The sequence below is a fragment of the Prionailurus viverrinus genome, chromosome D2 (genome assembly GCF_022837055.1).
Source record: "Prionailurus viverrinus isolate Anna chromosome D2, UM_Priviv_1.0, whole genome shotgun sequence".
Lineage (NCBI taxonomy): Eukaryota > Metazoa > Chordata > Mammalia > Carnivora > Felidae > Prionailurus > Prionailurus viverrinus.
Window position 1 is genome coordinate 36,076,365 of NC_062571.1, and position 18,005 is coordinate 36,094,369.

General features: G+C 46.0%; 2 protein-coding genes across 8 annotated transcripts in view; one reads left to right on the plus strand and one right to left on the minus strand.

Moving 5' to 3' along the window:
- The window catches only part of SAMD8 (sterile alpha motif domain containing 8), a 142,935-nt gene that overhangs the window by 55,390 nt on the left and 69,540 nt on the right, over nucleotides 1-18,005 (plus strand). For 2 of the 7 annotated variants that reach the window (XR_007145404.1, XM_047825756.1), the window contains exon 1: nucleotides 10,145-10,355. The exons of 2 other annotated variants lie outside the window; for them this stretch is intronic. Coding sequence is in view for 1 of the 5 variants with exons in the window: in XM_047825756.1 (XP_047681712.1) it covers nucleotides 10,182-10,355 (174 nt within the window). In the remaining 4 variants the exon portion in view is untranslated. Of the gene's footprint in view, nucleotides 1-10,144; nucleotides 10,356-14,246; nucleotides 14,305-16,822; nucleotides 16,842-18,005 lie in introns of those variants that run through there. 3 more of the 7 variants (XM_047825758.1, XM_047825757.1, XM_047825760.1) reach the window with 3 other exon arrangements.
- On the minus strand, nucleotides 4,556-7,492 carry LOC125148070 (dual specificity protein phosphatase 13). The gene is made up of 3 exons (XM_047825769.1): nucleotides 7,344-7,492; nucleotides 6,357-6,574; nucleotides 4,556-4,755 (listed from the first exon to the last, which is right to left on the minus strand). Exons 1-3 carry the CDS (start codon nucleotides 7,490-7,492, stop codon nucleotides 4,556-4,558), a joined length of 567 nt encoding a protein of 188 aa, XP_047681725.1.

The window sequence follows — 18,005 nt, forward strand, 5'->3', positions numbered from 1 at the left end:
ACACACCACTCTGCCTGCTGGCAGGCCAAGGCACAGCCCTCCTCGGGGCGGGGGGCAGCTCTTGCCATCCACCTCTTCAGCTGAAGCTCCAGACGTCCCCCTGGCCTTCCCTTCTCCCCAGGCTCTCTGCTTCCCCCTCCTCCTCCCCAAGCAGACCAGATGGGACTGTGGCCACAGGAGAGTTGAGGCCAGAGATCTCAGGGCAAGACGAGTGAGGAGTCTGGTAAAGGAAGCCTCGGGGAGGGTGGCAGGCGGGCAGCCAACATGAGCTGCCAGTGGGGCTCTGCACTCAGCACGCAGGCCCTGGAGGAGGACAGATCTGGGCAGTCCTCAGGTCAGGTGTTTGTATGGTCTTCTTCGAGCCAGTTTTTTCATGGGGCTGCTGTGAGAATTTCATGAGATACTAAATGTAAGGCACCTCCCACAGGGTCTGCCTTATGGTAGATGCCTTCAGAATGGTGCATCTTACTATTATTATCATTACTACTATTATTACTCTTACCCTTTCAAGCCTCAGCCATATCCTGGGTAGAGGGTAACCTCCCCCAGGACAGTGAGGCTTAGTCTCTGTTTCTTTGTGTCTCTTAAGGTTTTTTTTCTCCGTCCAGCAATAATTGTTATTATATTCACCACCTACTAAGGATAGACTGTGTACCAGACAGAGCTAAATGCTTACATTTTCTCATTGGATCATCACGGTACCCTTATAAAGCAGATAACGTTATCATCCCCATTTTACAGATGAGGAAACTGAGGCTCAGAGAGATTAAGTGATGTGTTCAAGGTCACGCGGCCAGTAAGCATGGGATCCAGGATTTGAGCCCACATCTTTCTGACTATTCTGCTCTTGTCTGTGCCTGTATCTCCAGCCCACTCTGTCCTCCAATCTAACCCAGTCCCTCCACAACACACATAGACACAGGTGCCCTGACCCTCATGACTCAGCATGCTCTGTGGCCCCCCTGAAATAGGGGCACTCACCCACCTGTGGGGATATCTGGCCCAGGCTGTGGTCTTCTCTGACGGCCACTTTGTGCTGCCGGCTTCCAGCTGCCTGTCTCCGCACACTTGATGCTGTTTCTATTTTTTGATTTGAGTTTAATTATAAAGCATGATGTGCTGCTCCCCTCTTCTGGCCTCCCCCTGACACTCCCAACTCACCCACTGGGTCCCTGGCATGGTCAGTGCCAAGCCCAGCCAGGCATCTGGCCTTGCTGGGAGTGGAGGCAGCTCGCAGGGGTCTGCTATGGTGTGTATGCATATGTGGAGCAGGGAGAAAGAAGATCCAATAAGCCATTTTAAAAGCGCCCTTGGCCTTCGAGGGTGGTATGAAGGATGGGAAGAAGGTTAGAGCTAGAAGGATCTTCCATGGAGGAGGACAGAAAAGAGACTAGCCAAAACCAGACACAAACTGGCAGTGATGTCAACATCAGAACCCAGGTCCAGGGGTGCTTAGTTGGGAGCTGAGGATTATAGGACTGGCCCAGGATTAAGATCTAGAAGACCCAGGCTGAGGGAAGTGTGGGTACACTTAACAAAGCTGTAAGTGGGGTTCAGAGCAGGCCTTTAGACCTGCGCTGGCCTGCCATCAGAGGCTGTGTGTCCAGAAGCCACTCTGCCCTCTGCCAGGCTCCTCTTTCCTCCAGAAAGTATTCCTAACCCAGGTCTCACTGTCCCTTGAGGTCAGCAAGATGGTGTTTTAGGTCCTTCCAAGGCCACTGTGGTCAGTTAAGGACCTTGGATTTAGGCCTGTTAAGAATCCTTCCTGCTCTCCAGATACCCTTCTCATATAGACTTCAGGACTCCTCCACACACACTCCCAGATGACAGACACACACAGAGACATATGCACACCTGCGGCCACACCTACAGGGTGACTCTGAAGTCTGAACTCCAGGGAGCTAGGGCTCAGCCCCTGCTGGGGTCCCCTGAGCTCTGGGGAGAGCTGGTGGAGGCAGCTATGGCTAAGGGCAATCATGAACACTTAGAGTCCCCTCCCGCTCTCCTCCCATCCTCCCACCCCAGGAAACTTGGAGCCCCTGCCTAAGGAGCCTCAGGATTGGCTGAGAAGGCAGACCATTCCCACCTGCAGGGACTGAAGACAGTGGCTGGCAGGGAGTGCAGGCAGCGGGAGGAAGCAGATGGAGTAGCAGGCTCTAGGGCGGACTCCACACTGGGTTCTTACCATCTTCTTGGAATCCACCTGGGCCAGAGCCTCCAGCAGCACCAACAGGACCAGTGCCAGGGCAGCAAAGTGGCACAGCCCTGCGGCAGGGAGTAATGACCAGCTCTAGGGAAGAGATGAGCTCCATGTTATAGGCAGGCAACCCAAGTCCCAGAATGGCTGGGACTTGTCAGGGCAGAGGCAAGAACTGCCATCTAAACCTGCCTCTGCCTTGAGTCCTCTATGTAAGGTCAAGTGGGTACAGGTGCTGGGAGAAATAAGGCAGGTCTGGGGCCTAGGGCTCATGGAGAGAAATGACCTTTCCCCAAGGCCCCCTCATCTTTCGGAGTCCCTAGGTCTGCTGTGTATGGCCATATAGGCTGCACACTGCACAACTCCTGGGGACTCCAGTAGCACAGGCTGTCTGGTGGGTGGCACCTCAAGGAAGTGTGCAGTGCTGCAGCCCAACTGATTTCCCCCAAGCTGCTTGATGGAGAGATACTGAAATTGGAGGTCAGGGCATTTAAGGGTTCCAAGCCAAGGAAGTGGGGCAGTTGGGCATAATCAGAGATCTGCTTTCCACCAGTTTCCTGAAACCTGTTTAGAGGAGAGAGCAGGATGGGAACATGCCATTCTTGTCTCCCTCTTGGCTCCGCATACCCACAGAGCTCCGCACAGTGGTTTCCCACCCAGCTCAGCCCTAGGCCTAATCCCAACCACGGCTATAACCCTAATTTTCTTCCATTACACTCACCCCCAAACTCTAAACCTATCTCTCCATCCTGCTCTGATCCCCATCCCCAAGATGCTCATCCTTCTGAAAGTATCAGGAAGGGGTCAGTGTTGCTACATGGCTCCCTGGCAGTGGTGCCAGTTACCAATTCAGAAACAAGAACAGCTTTTAGTGGGGAGCAGGGCAGAGGGAAATTCAGTCCACATCCTGGGAAGCTCTTGGTAGGAAAAAGCTACCACTTTTCCAACTCCCAAGAGAGCCCAGGCCCATCACCCACCCCTAGCTGGCAACTCCTCTGAGCCAGTGGGCACTGAGGCACAGAGCCCAAGTCAGGGTTGAGGAGAGATGAGGGAAGGCACAGCATGGGTAGGAGGCTTAGCTCCCTGGCTGATGGCCCTCAAGGGGGATGTGAATGTGAGGCAGGTGGGCTACTGGGGACAGACAAAACAGACCCAGCCTCAGCATGGTGAGAGAAGAAGGGCAGGTGACACCGCAGCTCCCTCACAATGCTGGTGCCAGCACAGCCACTCCACCACAGGAAGAGACGTCCCTGTGGCCTCCCAGCTGAGCTGGAGGAAAACAGGGCTGATGCCAAAGAAATTGAAGTAGCACCTCGGTGACCGTTTGTGGGCCAGGAGCCTGAGAAGCAGTGTTGCTGTTGGGAGCAGCCAACTCCTTCTACTAGGCAGCTGGGGATACAGGAGGCCCCCATCAGGAGTGGGGAGACCTGGGGGAGGAAGTGTTGAGGATCTGTTCCTCTTTTGTAACTTAAGGACCATCTGCTAATGCTCTGAATGCACTGCACATGGGGCCGCAGGACGGAGGGTAAACGGAAGTAGAAAGGAGCTGGATAGACCTTTAATGTCCTACAGGGGTCCTCAGAACCTGAGAGGGAATGAAGTTAGGGAGGCTGCTTCTGTGGATCTCTGACATCAGACTGATTGGGGGAGGACAGGTAGGGAGTGGGGTACTGGGTCTGAGGCAAGGAATGGAATGGCATGATGGCAGGAGAACTTTATATCAAGCTGGGCTCAGGTAAGGAGGCCATGGCTGGTGGCAGGAGTACCTGTACTCCTTCTCCATTGTGAGAAGGGTGAGGCAGGGCTGATGTGAAAATTAGCTAAGCCTGGAGTGACAGCTGTAGCCCCACTTTCCCCCCAGAGCTGGAGCTGGGATCTGGACCTGGGAAGGAGGTATGCAGAGGTGTGGGAATGTCCAGACAGCCCACAGGTGTCAGGACTGGCGGTGTTGCTGCCTTAGTGGGGTTCAGGTGAGCCCCCACTGGCTTTTGGCCAAGGAAGCAGGGCAGCCCACATCAGAACCAGGTAAGAAGGCCTCACCTCTTCCATTATATGCTTTCCACCTCTTTCCTTCCTAACATTTCCATCCTCTCAGGGGTCTGAAGAACATGAGTAGGCTGCAGGAGAAAGGCTCCTTCTGGAAGGTTGCCTTAGCCAGGCCCCTTCAACCCTCCCTCTGGCTACACATAGCCCTGACAACCCACTTCTGAACTAGTCCCATTCCATGTCCCCCACCAACCCTCACGGGCCTTCCCTTTCCTGGTTCCCCATCCAGCCCTGATCTGACCTCTCACTTCTTAACTGCACCCAGTCTTGCCCCTCACCTCCTCATTCCCTGCCCAGCCCTCACCTGGCCCCTCAGCTCCGGCCTGCACCCCGCAGCTGCTGGTCCAGCTGGCAGAGCTGGTGGAGGAAGCCTCGGTTGGGAAAGACCCATCGGTGTTGCCTCACGGTGATCACTGCCTCGCGCAGGGACAGCTGCTGGTGTAGCATGAGGTAGGCCAGCACCAGTGTGGCAGAGCGGCTCACCCCTACCACACAGTGCACCAGGACCTTGGCTGAGGAAGACATCCCGGTGAAAGACCCTTTCCCACCAGCTGGCCCACCCAAGGGCAGGGGTAGGGACCCAAGTTCCTTTCCCCGCTCTGCCTTGGGTGTACTATGTAACCCTGGGCAAACCATTCAGCCTTTAGGGTTCCCAGTTTCCTGATCAGTCAAATGGGTATTATCAACACCCTTTGCTTCCCCTTGGGATAGGGTCCAAACTCCTTAACACACGGCTTACAAGACCCTCCGTGAGCTGGCCCCTGCTAACCTTACAGCTTCATCTCAGGCTGTCTCACCCCAACCTTCAGATCTAAGAACACTGGGTAACTTTCAGTTCCTTAAAGCTCTTATGGTCTCTGGCCTCCAGCCCTAGAACATGCTATTCCAACTACCTATAGCTTCTCTAGCTCATGGTCTGACTAATGTTTATTACTCATCTGTCAGGTTTCAGCTAAGACATGATTTCCTTGTACAGGCTTTCCTGACCACTCATGGTATCACTTGAATCACAAAGCAGCTCATCCTTTTTGCATGTGGCCCAGTGAATACTGCTGTAGAGGGAAGTCTCCTCACTTCCTGGTCCTCTGGACTGAGCACCCTTGCCCTGTCCCTGGTCTCCCACGTCTCTTCACATTTACCCATTCAAAGGAATAGTACCCACAATACTCCACATTCTGACCATCTTTCCACAAAACATATAATGGCAAGTTCCATTAGAGCAGGGATCCTGCCTTGTCTAAGTGTGGATTTAGTACCTAGCTCAGTGCCTGGCACAGAAAAAATAATAAATGGCTGGTAAATGAATGCTTGTAAAACGAATGTCAAAGTGCTCTGGATGTTAAAGAGTGCTGTGAGCCATAGTCTTGTCTTTCCTGTCACATAGATGAGAAACTGAAGTCCAGAGAGGGACACTGGCTTGCCCAGGGTCAGGTAAGAAGGGGCATGGCCCTTACCCAGGATGAACACAGAGTGTGGGCCCCAGCTTCCCCAGCCTCCTTTGTTCTACCCTGGGTATTAGAAGTTTGTTGGTTTTTTAGGGGCATATGGGTGCCTTAGTCAGTTAATTATCCGACTTCAGCTCAGGTCATGATCTCAGTTTGTGGATTTGAACCCCGCATTGGGCTCTGTGCTGACAGTTCAGAGCCTGGAGCCTGCCTTGGGTTCTGTGTCTCCCTCTCTCTATGCCCCTCCCCCACTCATGCTCTGTCTCTGTCTCTCATAAATGAATAAACGTTAAAAAAAATTTTTTTTTAAGTTTGCTTTCTTTTTCATTTGAAAATACTTTAGAAACCAAACATCTAGTTACTAAATGGCAATTTCTCAAAGCTGAATGATGCAGAGAAAGAACTGTTCTGCTATTTGTGAAACTTGGCTTTCAGTCCCAGGGCTGCTCCTAACTTGTGACATGACCTTGTATTCTAGGCCTCAGTTTCCCTGTCTATGAAGCAATGAAGTTGGATAAATTGTAGTAGCACTGAGCAGAGGATTTTTAAAAACCTGAAGGCTTTTGAAAAACTAGAAATGGGAGGGCACCGATATTTGAGGGGAAACTTGATATCTCGCCCCCCAATGACTGAGCAGGTTGGAATATGAGTTCAGACCCAACTCCTACCCCCAGGTGTGCTGAGGGCACGGTGGATGAAGTCAGCTGCTGAGGAGAAGTAGGCACTGATGTCGAAATTGGGGAGGTCGTGGGCTGGCACGCCCAGATAGCTCACACTGCTGCCGTAGAAGTCAGGGCTGCCCTGACAGTAGAGTCCGCCGTGGGCTGCATTCAGCACATGGGTGATGCCCAGCTTCCATAGCTCAAAGCGGTTATTTGCCGTGGCCCTAGGAAGGGGAGGAATGGGGCTGGTTGCTGGCTAAGCCATGGGGTCCAGAAGAGAGGTTTTGTCTGGCCCCCTGCTTCAGAGGGACAGAGCCATCAATATCCAAAGGGAGCCAAGAAGGAACCCAGTAAACTTGAGCCCCGCCCTCAGAGCTTTCTGGTGGAAGGGTTGGTGGTATAGGGAGTTATCTTCAGACCCTCTTTGCTACCTGAGGTGATCTGCTCCTGCCTTAGCCAAGACAGGAAGGAAAGAATTGCTTCAGTTCTGGAAACCAGCTGCCCCTCCTTTCCTGCCCCATGCCCTCCCACGGACATCTGGCCTCTTGTGGCCACCACCCCGTACCTGTTTCTAATTTGCAAATGTTTAATGACACCTTCCCTGATTCACCTTCCTCACCCACTCTGTGTCCAGAGGAGGCTGGACTCAGGAAAGGGAGCTCTCTGTCCATCCCATGTCATACCAGAAAGCACCATTCCCCAGGTCTCTATCCCTGAGACTCGCCAATTGTCCAGGATATATCAGAAGATTTCAGAATCCTCTGGGAGCGCCCATCATCCAGGCAGGCAAAAGCTTTCCTCCCCCTGGTGGTCACATCTGATCACTGCACTCACCCCAGCACACAGGAGTCCTAGAGTCAGTCCCTGGCCTGAGATGTGCAGAACAGAACTATTTCTCCTTGTGCCACCTAACCCCTCATCTCTGATAAAGAGCCCAAGAACTGTCTCTCCTTGTCCCCTTCCCCACACCCTTTCCGACGAGCTATCACTCACGCATCTCCTATGTAAAGGTTGGGCCAAACTTCGTCCACGTGGCTGCAAGAAACTTTCCCTGCCCTCAGGAGCTCCTCCAGTTCCAGAACACTGGGGCAAGGCGTGGCTTCGGCATCTCCCCTCAGCACTGGGACTGAGGCTTCAGCCATGGGCCAGCCCACCCAGCCCTCTGTCTCCGCGGTCACTCCTCTTCTGCCTCTCCAGTGTCATTTCTCCTTCCTGGAGATTGGCAGGGACAGGTGGGACAGAAGCAAGTGACTCAGCAAGTCGTGGGGCCTCCAGAGAGAACAGTACATTTTTCCCCCCAAGTTACTCCCCTAACCCCAAACTCCATGACAACATAGAATCCATCATATCTCTGCAAGTTATTTTACTTCTCCACCTGGGTTTCTTCATCTGTAAAGTAAGGATAATTGCAATTACTTCAAAGAATTGTGAGGATTAAATGAAACAAAGGATATTCTGTATCTAACACATCGTAATGCCTAACATTTGTTGAACTAAGAGGCTTTGGGCCCTGAGGAAGGCTATTTAGTTCTGAGGACTGAGTTAAAATAGAGATCCAGGGTGGAGAGGGGTGATTGATTCCAAGGATGAGTGATAAAAAAAAGCTCCGCAGGTCTGGGTGGGCTACCAGTTGGGTGGGAACCATATGGCTGCTGAGTGAGCCTCTGGATTATGCAGCCCAGGGAAAGTTTCGAGGGTTGTGGAGTCAGAGAAATGTGGAGAGGAGGCAAGGAGGACTTCATCTCAAGGATGCCATGGGGTTTGTGGGGGAAGGTTTGAACAATGGTTCTGTACTGAAGATGGCTTTCTCAAAAGAGAAAGCTGAAATGGGCTGTGTATATCAAAGTGGGGAGAAGGGAAGTGAATGTTGCCCTAGACTTCTGAAGAGCCAAAAGGACTGTCATCAGAAACATTTGGGGGTGCCTGGGTGGCTCAGTCGGTTGAGCGTCCGACTCCGGCTCTGGGCGCGATCTCGTGGTCTGTAAGTTCGAGCCCTGCGTCAGGCTCTGTGCTGACATCTCAGAGCCTGGAGCCTGCTTCAGATTCCGTGTCTCCCTCTCTCTCTGCCCTCCCCTGCTCATACTCTGTCTGTCAAAAATAAATAAACATTAAAAAAAAATTAGAAACATTTTGGGGATGGGAGGGAGATTCCCCTGCTTACAAGGGCTTTTGTCCCCACAACAGAAACTAAGAAAGCTCTATATCTGCCCTCCTGTCAGAGGCAGTTATGGGCAAAAGAGGTAAGAGGACTTGCCCGCTCTCAGGTGAGTTCGTGAAGGCTCTGATGGGTTGGGAGGAATATGATTTGCTGTGGTGATGGGGTTTTGAGGTGGTGGGAGTTTGGAGCTGACAACCAAGAAAGAATCCTTGAAGACATCTTTGGTGCAAAAAGGTGATTTTATTAAAGCCTGGGGACAGGACCCTGGGCAGAAAGAGCTATGAAGAGTGACTGGTTATATACTATGGAGTTGGGAAAGTAAAGTCCAGAGGAAGTTTCTTAAAGAGATTTCCATATGCTAAGACTCACAGATTACTGAAGGCCTAGCTATTGTCAAACTAAAGTTGTTTTTCCCTCTAGCAAAGCATTATCTTTAAGACAGTAGGGAGTTCCTGGAGATAAAACTATTGATAAGATTGCCTTTTTCTTGTAATTTGTAAAATGATGGAGAGTCTCAGTTTAACCATTTGTTTTCTTTTTTTTTAAAGTTTATTTATTTTTGAGAGAGAGAAACAGAGAGTAGGTGGGGGAGGGGCAGAAAGAGAGGGAGACACACAATCTGAAGCAGGCTCCAGGCTCTGAGCTGTCAGCAGAGAGCCCATGGTGGGGCTCAAACCTACGAACCATGAGATCATGACCTGAGTTGAAGTCAGAAACTCAAGTGACTGAGCCACCTAGGTGCCCCTTGACCATTTGTTTACTGTCCTTTATTTTGTTCTCAGACAGCCTGAAAGTGCCTGAGGAATGTCACATATATCCCACGGGGGTGGGGGTTGGGGGTGTTGTTAGCTTGTGCTTTGCCCTCAGCTTGCCTTATGCTTCCTCATCAGTGGGAAGGCTCCCAACTGCCTCTGGCCTTGAGTCCAGCCTGAGGGTAAAGGCTACAGCAGGGCATCCCACGGGAGCAGTAGGCACTCTTGTCCCCTCCCCCCCAACCTGTCTCCATCCCATCAGAGCCTCCAAAGTCTGCCCTGCACTTGATGGGGAAGCAAGATCAAGGAGAGTTTGGAGCTCAGGTCACAGGTGGCTTTGGAGTTGGTTTCTGCCAATTCTAGGCCAGGTTAGGTACTTTCGGGTAATGGAATAAGAAGAGTACAGAATCTTGTTAGATTTAAGAATACTGGCTTCGGCATGTATTAACTGCAGTACCTCAGGTAGGTTTCTTGGCAGTTCTGTGTTATAACACCCTGAGAGTTGGCACAAGGATTAAGTGAGATATTTATATAACATTTGGTATAAGCGCTGTCAGAAAGTAAAGGCAATAAATGGTAACAATGATCCCTGGATATTGGCTCTTGCAGAGGAGCTGGCTCCCTCCAAAGGAATTAGGTAATTTCTTGTTCCCAAACCCCACTTACTAATCCCATAGCCCCCACCCCAACTTCACCAGCCCTTTATTTTCTCCCCCTTTGGCGTTGGGCTTGACGCATGCGCTCTCAGACTTCCTTGCTGCGGTTTTCCTTCCCCCAGCCCAGCTGGAGTCCCGCGAACCTTCCGGTTTGGGCCCCACCCCCGCCCGTAGGCTCCGCCTCCCTCCGGTACGGCCCCTCCTCCCGAAGCAGTTCCGGTTCGGATTCAAGTGGCTCCCGGCGCGGCAGAGACAGGCCGAAGCGATGCCTGCGCGCAGCCGCCACCGCCCCCGTCTCCACTCGGGCTCTCCTCCCCGGGCTCCGCCCCCGCCGCTCGAGGAGCTTCACTCCGGCGAGGCCCGGAGGGCCCGTGATTCCGACAGCGGCTCAGACGCCGACTCGGAGTTGGGTCGGGGGAGCCCGACCCGGACCGCAGAGGTGAGCGGCAGCTGAGCCTGAGGAGAGGGGGGTTTGGGGTCGCCTGCAGCCGAGGGTGAGTTGGGAGTCAGGGGCGGAGCCGGGGCTCCCACGGACTGGGGTCTGGAGGGGCCACAGGAGACGGTTGAGGGAGCCTGGAGAGTCGGCTCTAGAATGGAATCTGTGGGAAATGGAGGCTGTTGAGCCGAGAGCCTGAGGTGAGGTGGGAGAGTGGGAGACTGAGGGAGAGATGGCTTTGAAGAGACAAGGGCTTGGAAGGTTTTGAGAGCCGAATAGTGAGGGAAGCAGATCGAAGGGGTCCCGCGTGAATGCGGGACTGGAGAAAGAGATGCTCCAGGATTTGGCAGTGGGGGCGAGGCACCGTAGGAGCCAGGAACACGGTCAGTGTTGCTGCCTGGCGAGCGACGGAACCCGGGTGTGAATGATGAGGTAGCTGACCAGAGTCGGGGGGGGGGTGGGGGGTGATAATTAGGGGAAGGATTTAGGTTTGATTGGAAAAGGGAGGGGCTGTCCGCTAGGAAGTCGTCTGACCTAAAGGGCCTTAAAAAGAGAAACGGGGTCAAGAAAGAAAAAGATCCCTGGGGGATCTAATTTAGGGCTTTGGCATTTTCACAGGTGTCTTTGAAAACGTCGAAGATCACTAGGGTAATGTGCTTGGATAATGGGGCTTTCTCATTTGTGAATAGGGGATCGTTTTAATAATCTGGGGCGGTGTTGAACATTGATTTGCCGTAAAGACTGGGGGGAAGTAGTAAAAAGGAAGTGATGTTTGGAAAAGATAGTGAAGGGGGTGATTCTGAACATAAAGGTATCATTTTGGGTTTTTTACTAACAGTAATAGCGTGTTTTTGTCTTTGTATTTTTTCTTCAAGTTTACTTTAAATACCAGACAAGTTTAGATCTTTAAAAAAGAAGAGACTTAATACGTTACCATTAAATTAAAAAAAAAAAAAAAACCTCAAAACAAGAATTTGGACGCTTAGGTTTTACAGAGACTCAGTATTGACTGGTTCCGCTTTGACAATTTGAGTTGACACATTATTTTGACCACAGGGTAAAAATATGATCAATGCAGGTTAAAAGGGTTATAAAACTGCAGTTCACCCTTGCACACCAGGAGGTTGGAAGCATGCAGTCATAATCCCCTATAACTCTTGACTCTACAAAAACTTAGCTAATAGCCTGTTGACCAGGAGCCTTACTGATAACATAAAGGATTAACACATTTTGTATGTTATGTGTGTTATATACTGTATCCTTATAGTAAAGTAAGCTAGAGAAAAGAAAATGTTAAAATCATAAGGAAGAGAAAATAAATACATTTACAGTACCGTATTTATCGGGGAAACAAGTCTGCATATAAGTGGACCTGTGCAATTCAAACCCATGTTGTTCAGGGGCCAGCTGTCTACGTGAAATCACTGCAGCCCAGGAGTACCAGCTCTTTCTCTCACCCGTAGCTCCAGGATTGGAGTCACCTCTTGAAAATCGGAGAAGTTCTTTTGATACATTTGCAGGACCAGTATTAATGCAATTTTGTATATCTTGTATAAATAATATTTTTAGGAGAGTAATCTAGAAGAATAAGAAATAGAGGATGCTTGTAGTTGTCAGTAAACAGAACTGGGATAGGTGGGTACACAAATGCTTCTTAGAGAAGACAGTACCAAAACAATAATTGTGCCAGAAAAATAATGATTGCACTACTTATGTTCACTTTAGTATAAGGAAGTTAATTTCCTTTTGTAATTGTTAAATTATAACATGGCTTCAAGAAGTCTTTGACTTCAGCTATGTTTCATATGTTGTTTTGCAACTTTTTATTTGACTGTATGTTTTGCACATTTGTTGGCCATTTCAAAACAAACTTTTGATCAAGTGTTTCTTCTCTAAACAGGTATCTACTATTTAATCTTCATGCAGTGAAAATGTACTTTATTGCAAAAACTTTTCAATTAGCTTATGTATATAGACTGTCATCTTCAAATGCTTAGTGGACTAGTAATTATTTCTTCAAAGGAGAGATGAATTCTTTGCTTTAACTGTTGTCAAAAGATTAACTCCCTTTTAACTTAATACAAAAGATATTTAGTTGGAAATTACGTAGTATTACTATTGCTTATATCTCTGTTTACCCTCACCAGACAGATTTCTCTAAAGACCTTGCCTTTATACTTAGCTCTAAATAAAAGTCTTGGCATTTAAAAATTTACTGAATGGATCTGAAATAGAACTCTCTCTAAGGTTACATCTTAATATTACTATAACATTAAAGAAACTATTAAATGGAATTGTATAATTTTTAATGTTTATTTATCTTTGGGGGGGGAGGGGCAGAGAGGGAGGGGAAACAAAGAATCCAAAGTAGGCTCCAGGCTCTGAACTGTCAGCACAGAGCCTGATGTGGGGCTCCAACTCACAAACTGCGAGATCAGGACCCCTGCCAAAGTCAGACTGACTGAGCCACCCAGGCACCCCTGGAGTTGTATAATTAACATATTAAATGCCTAATGGTTACTTTTGTTTCCCTTTGACAGTTCTCACTGTCCCTTAGTTGTAAAGAAAATCAGTTTTGTGGTAGAGCATTTTCCCTAAAACCAGAAGAAGCCATCATGACCACAGTGGCAGAACTTGCAGATATACTTAAATAAATCCATTTTTATTTTTTTAAACTTATTTTTACTATTTGTTTATCACAGATAAATCAGTTTTTTTTTTTTTTTAATTTTTTTTTAACGTTTATTTATTTTTGAGACACAGAGAGACAGAGCATGAACGGGGGAAGGGCAGAGAGAGAGGGAGACACAGAATCGGAAGCAGGCTCCAGGCTCTGAGCCATCAGCCCAGAGCCTGATGCGGGGCTTGAACTCACGGGCTGTGAGATCGTGACCTGAGCCGAAGTCGGACGCTTAGCCAACTGAGCCACCCAGGCGCCCCCAGATAAATCAGTTTTGATTTCAGTAGTACTCTCTGCATTCTGTAAAAACTCTCACATTGCACAACTACTTGTAAAAATGTATTTTGCTAACCACTAAATCCTCAATGCGTTTTCAAAACTTTGCCATAGTTGATTTGGAAACATTTTCATGGCTTTTCTGAGAATTGAAATTTAAACACTGTTTTTGAGAAATTGTTGAATCGCACATGTTCTAATGAATATTATTATTTTGTCTTATAAGAATAACCATATTAAGTGGACATTCTTTGAAAATTCTTACCTTCTGGCCTGATGTAATATATGGTGTTACGTAGTGTGAATCTAACACAGCCATTAATCATGACAGTAATTCTTACTTTAGGTTTTACTGTCCTCTTACCTTTGAGAAATCCAGAAGTTAACAAAAATTGGAGAGCATGGACCAGGCACGCTTGGAGAACAATTCAGTGTTTACATGCTGCCTCTGTCACTGGTTGGTAATTTGTCACATGAGTATTGGATATGAATTTGTGACAGACTTGTGTGAATATTCCTCAGCTCCCCCCCCACCCCCCCATATACACAGCACTGTCATCACTGGATCTTAAGCTTAACCTTCTAGTTGAGTCCAGACTTCATGTCTCCATATTGAAGTGTTCTGTTACTTCCCTACACATTGGGTCTTCCTGGTAATAAAATCACTTCAGTACAGAATGTAACATAATATGAGTTTATCTTTGCTCTTGCTTAGGAATGTAGAAACTAGGAAAACTTGGTTACAATAGTTTCATCACAGTCTTTCACCATAAAATAGTTTTTATAATGTGTACCTCAAAAGACTGTTGTGGAGTCAGTGACCTATATTTATATTTGTCTTAAATTTTTATTGTGGGCTTAGGTGAGTAATTGTTGCAGTGGACAAGAGAGGTAGTATCTAATATCTTGATCCTTTGTTCTCTTAAAATTCTTGACAGGTAAGACATTCTATCTAGTAGGAGGTGAGAACCACGAATTCTGCTAATTTCAAATCTTGTAAGTCATGCCGTATCACTGAGTTATTGAAAATGTCTGCAAATTGGTTTTGCTTTGGAACTTCGAGACTAAATTAAATCAATGTCAGTTTTATCAATGTAATATTGTCATGAAAGTCAAAGATTGCCAAAACTATACATTAAATTTTGAGTCCAAATTCAGTATATTTTCACAATATTGTGATGGGTTTTGAAATCTTGAGCCAGTTTCTCATTTTCCATCATGTTGATTTGATTTGGAGGTGTAGCATATTTAGAAATAAAGATTTTACCAATCAATATATCAAACTACTAGTCTTTCCAAATATCATTTTAGTGATTAGAATAAGAATTAGAATTTATATACTTCTTTGCTGGTATATTTCTTTGTACTGGCATGCAGTCAGATCAAGAACCCCTCATCAAATTTACTACTAAATTATCATCATTGTGTAAAACATTTTACTGCAACTGAGGGTTTAAACTGAGCAATATTGTCTAATTAGATTCTTACTCATTGAGCTGTGATGGTTCTGGATGTGGTATAGAATTAGATGCATCCTGCCAGTGGGAGTCTTAGTTTAAAGGCAAGTTGGAGCCAGAAAAAGTGTGGGTTCTTTGGTGTACATGACAATTTTTTTTTTAATAGCCTATGAGATTGCATGATCTGGACAGCAAAAAACGTCCCTGAACTGAAGTGCAGCCAAAAGAATGATGATGTAACTAAGAAGGCAATTTAATTTCTTCAAATGTGCTGCATCAAACTCTACTGCTCAGAAGTAGGACATAACAAAATAGTAAAGAATCACTGCTGGAGTTTCAAAAATGGTTGGTAGAAATTGGTTCAGGGTCTTTGTAACTTTTGAAATTATACCAGATTTCATAGATGTTTTGGAAACAATGCTCTGTGCTTAAGAAGGTAAATGGGGCATCTGGGTGGCTCAGGCGGTTAAGTATCCGATTCTTGATCTGAAGCATGATCTCACTGTGAGTTTGAGCCCCACATGGGGCTCTCTGCTGTCAGCACAAAGCCTGCTTCAGATCCTTTGTCCCCCTCGCTCTCTGCCCCTCCTCCACTCATGCTCTCTCTAAACAATAAATAAACAAACATTTAGAAAAAGAAAGAGAAATTTTGATGAAAAGATTTAAAAATAGGATTAAAAAATAAAAATGGGATTAGAAAAAAAGCTGCATAGTTCTAAATACTACAAACTGCAGAGCTAAATGCCCAAAGTAGACTTCATTCTTCTACATTATAGTTTAGTCTTCTTACTTTCATAAAAGTTAATTTTATGCTCTGGCTTATGGATCTGCAAACTGATAGAATTTGTCTGTATTAAATGTATAATAAGTAAGCTTTATTAGGTAAAATTGGATTTAATGTTATTTTAGCTTGAGTTTAACTATAATGTTTAATTGTTTTAAGGGGAATATATTTACTATATAATTTTTAAAAATCTCTTCCCCTCTTTTGTAAAAAAATTTTTTAATGATTTGTTTATTTTTGAGAGAGAGCATGCACAAGCTGGGGAGGAGGGTGGGTAGAGAGAGGGAGACACAAAAACCGAAGCAAGCTTCAGATTCCATGTTGTCAGCACAGAGCCTGACACAGGGCTCAAACGCACGAACTGGGAGATTGATGACCTGAGCTGATGAAGTCCAGCGTTTAACCAACTGAGCCACCCAGTCACCCTTCTTCCCCCTCTTTTTTGTCTTGGGATATGGTCACTTGGAAATTATAATTTAAAAAAATTTTACTGTATGCCAAATCAGTAATAACTTTCAAAAACAGCACATTTTGTGTTCATGAATCAAATTTAATCAGTTCTAAATTCCTTTAGAGGAATTCGAATGTATGGTTTTTGAAGACAATATATAGTTTTTAAATAAGACAATTACTTCAGGTTATACTCTAGTATTTTAGATTACACATGATCGAGTGAAACTACAAGAAAAATCCAGCATATTTAAATTACTATCATCATATGAACCTCAACATTGGTTCTGAAAACACACAGAAAGTAAAGTTTTTGGGGCACCTGGGTAGCTCAGTCAGTTAAGCATCAGACTCTTGGTCTCAGCTTAGGTCTTGACATTAGGGTCGTGAGTTTGAGCCCTGCATTGGGTTCTGTGCTGGGCATGAAGCCCACTTAAAAAAAAAAAAGTAAAGTTTTCATTTTGTTCATATATCCTTTGTATTCTAAAGATTGCATAATGATAACTTGAAAGTCATTTTGGTCTCTTATGTGTTTGTATAATTAAGACCACCAGGATGGTTTGTCTATTTCCAGTTATTGGTACCTCTCACTTTTTTTTTTTTTAAGTTTATTTATTTATTTATTTATTTTTTTAGAGAGAGAAAAGGAGAGACAGAATCCCAAGTAGGAGATTCTCAGGGATTCTCCATGCCGACAGCAGAGAGCCTGACTTGGGGCTCAGTCTCACAAACTGTAAGATCATGACCTAGGCGGACATGAAGTGTCAGAAGCTTATCCAACTAAGCCACCCAGGTGCCCTGTGCCTGTCACTTTAGGAAAATTTCCCAAGTTAATTGTTAAGGTATAGACGTACTTTTTTTTTTTTTTTTTTTTTTTTTTAAGATTTTATTTTTAAGTAACCTCTACAGCCAGCGTGGGACTTGAACCTACATTCCTGGGATGAAGATTCTCATGCTCCACCGACCAACCAGGCACCCCTAGGAGTACTTTTAGATGTCAACAATAATCAATTATCATCAACCTATAACATATTTTTTAAAATATTCATATGCTCCTGTTGAAATATTTTTTATTTAGTTAAACTTGATATTAAGGAAGTTTTTATATGAGAAACTCAGGTTGAGTTGAAGTCTACACCGATTAATTGGAATCACTATTGTTATTTTACTTTTCAGTTTGTTCTTTGATTACATTGTTGTTTCCCTGAAAGGTAATTCCATCTTGAGCAAAACCTTAATAAGATTTTACAGCTGTTTTCAAATATTCATAAATATTTCATATTAACCCAAAGGTTGAGTTAAGAGTGGGTTTGGGGGTACCTGGGTGGCTCAGTCGGTTAAGTGTCTGATTCTTGATTTCAGCTCAGGTCACCATCTCACAGTTTGTGAGATCCAGTCTTGTGTCAAGCTGAGCTCTGCGCTGAGCATGAAGTCTGGTTTGGATACTCTCTCTCCCTGCCTTTCCCCTGCTCGCTTGCTCTCTTTCTCTCAAAATAAATAAATATACATTAAAAAAAAAAAAAAGGAGTGGGTTTAACTATTAGTTGATAGGTGACTATCCTAATGATTTAATTTCAGGCCTAGCGCAATACTGGCAGAAAGAGGAGTTAGTGAGGATGGCAGTATTAGCTTATATTTACTGAGCATTATTACAAAAGCATTACATGTTTTAGTCCATGTAATCTTAGTAAGCCTGTGGAGTAAGAGCTAGTATTCTCTCCATTTTGCAGATAAAAATAATGAGGCCCAAGGAGGTTAAGTAACTAATGCAGGGTCACATAGCTGTGAGTTGTAAATCCCTGATTTGAATCTAGGCTCTGATTCCAGAGCCAGCATTCTTAACTGCTATGCATTCTGGGTTATTTGTTGAATTCTGTTGCAGAATAGCTTTCTGAAATTTATTTAACTCTCAAGGCTTTGTTTCTTAAGCTGTCAGTTGAGGAATTGTACTAAATCTTCCATTCAAGTCATTTCCAATTCTACCATTTTAAGAATTCTGTCATCCT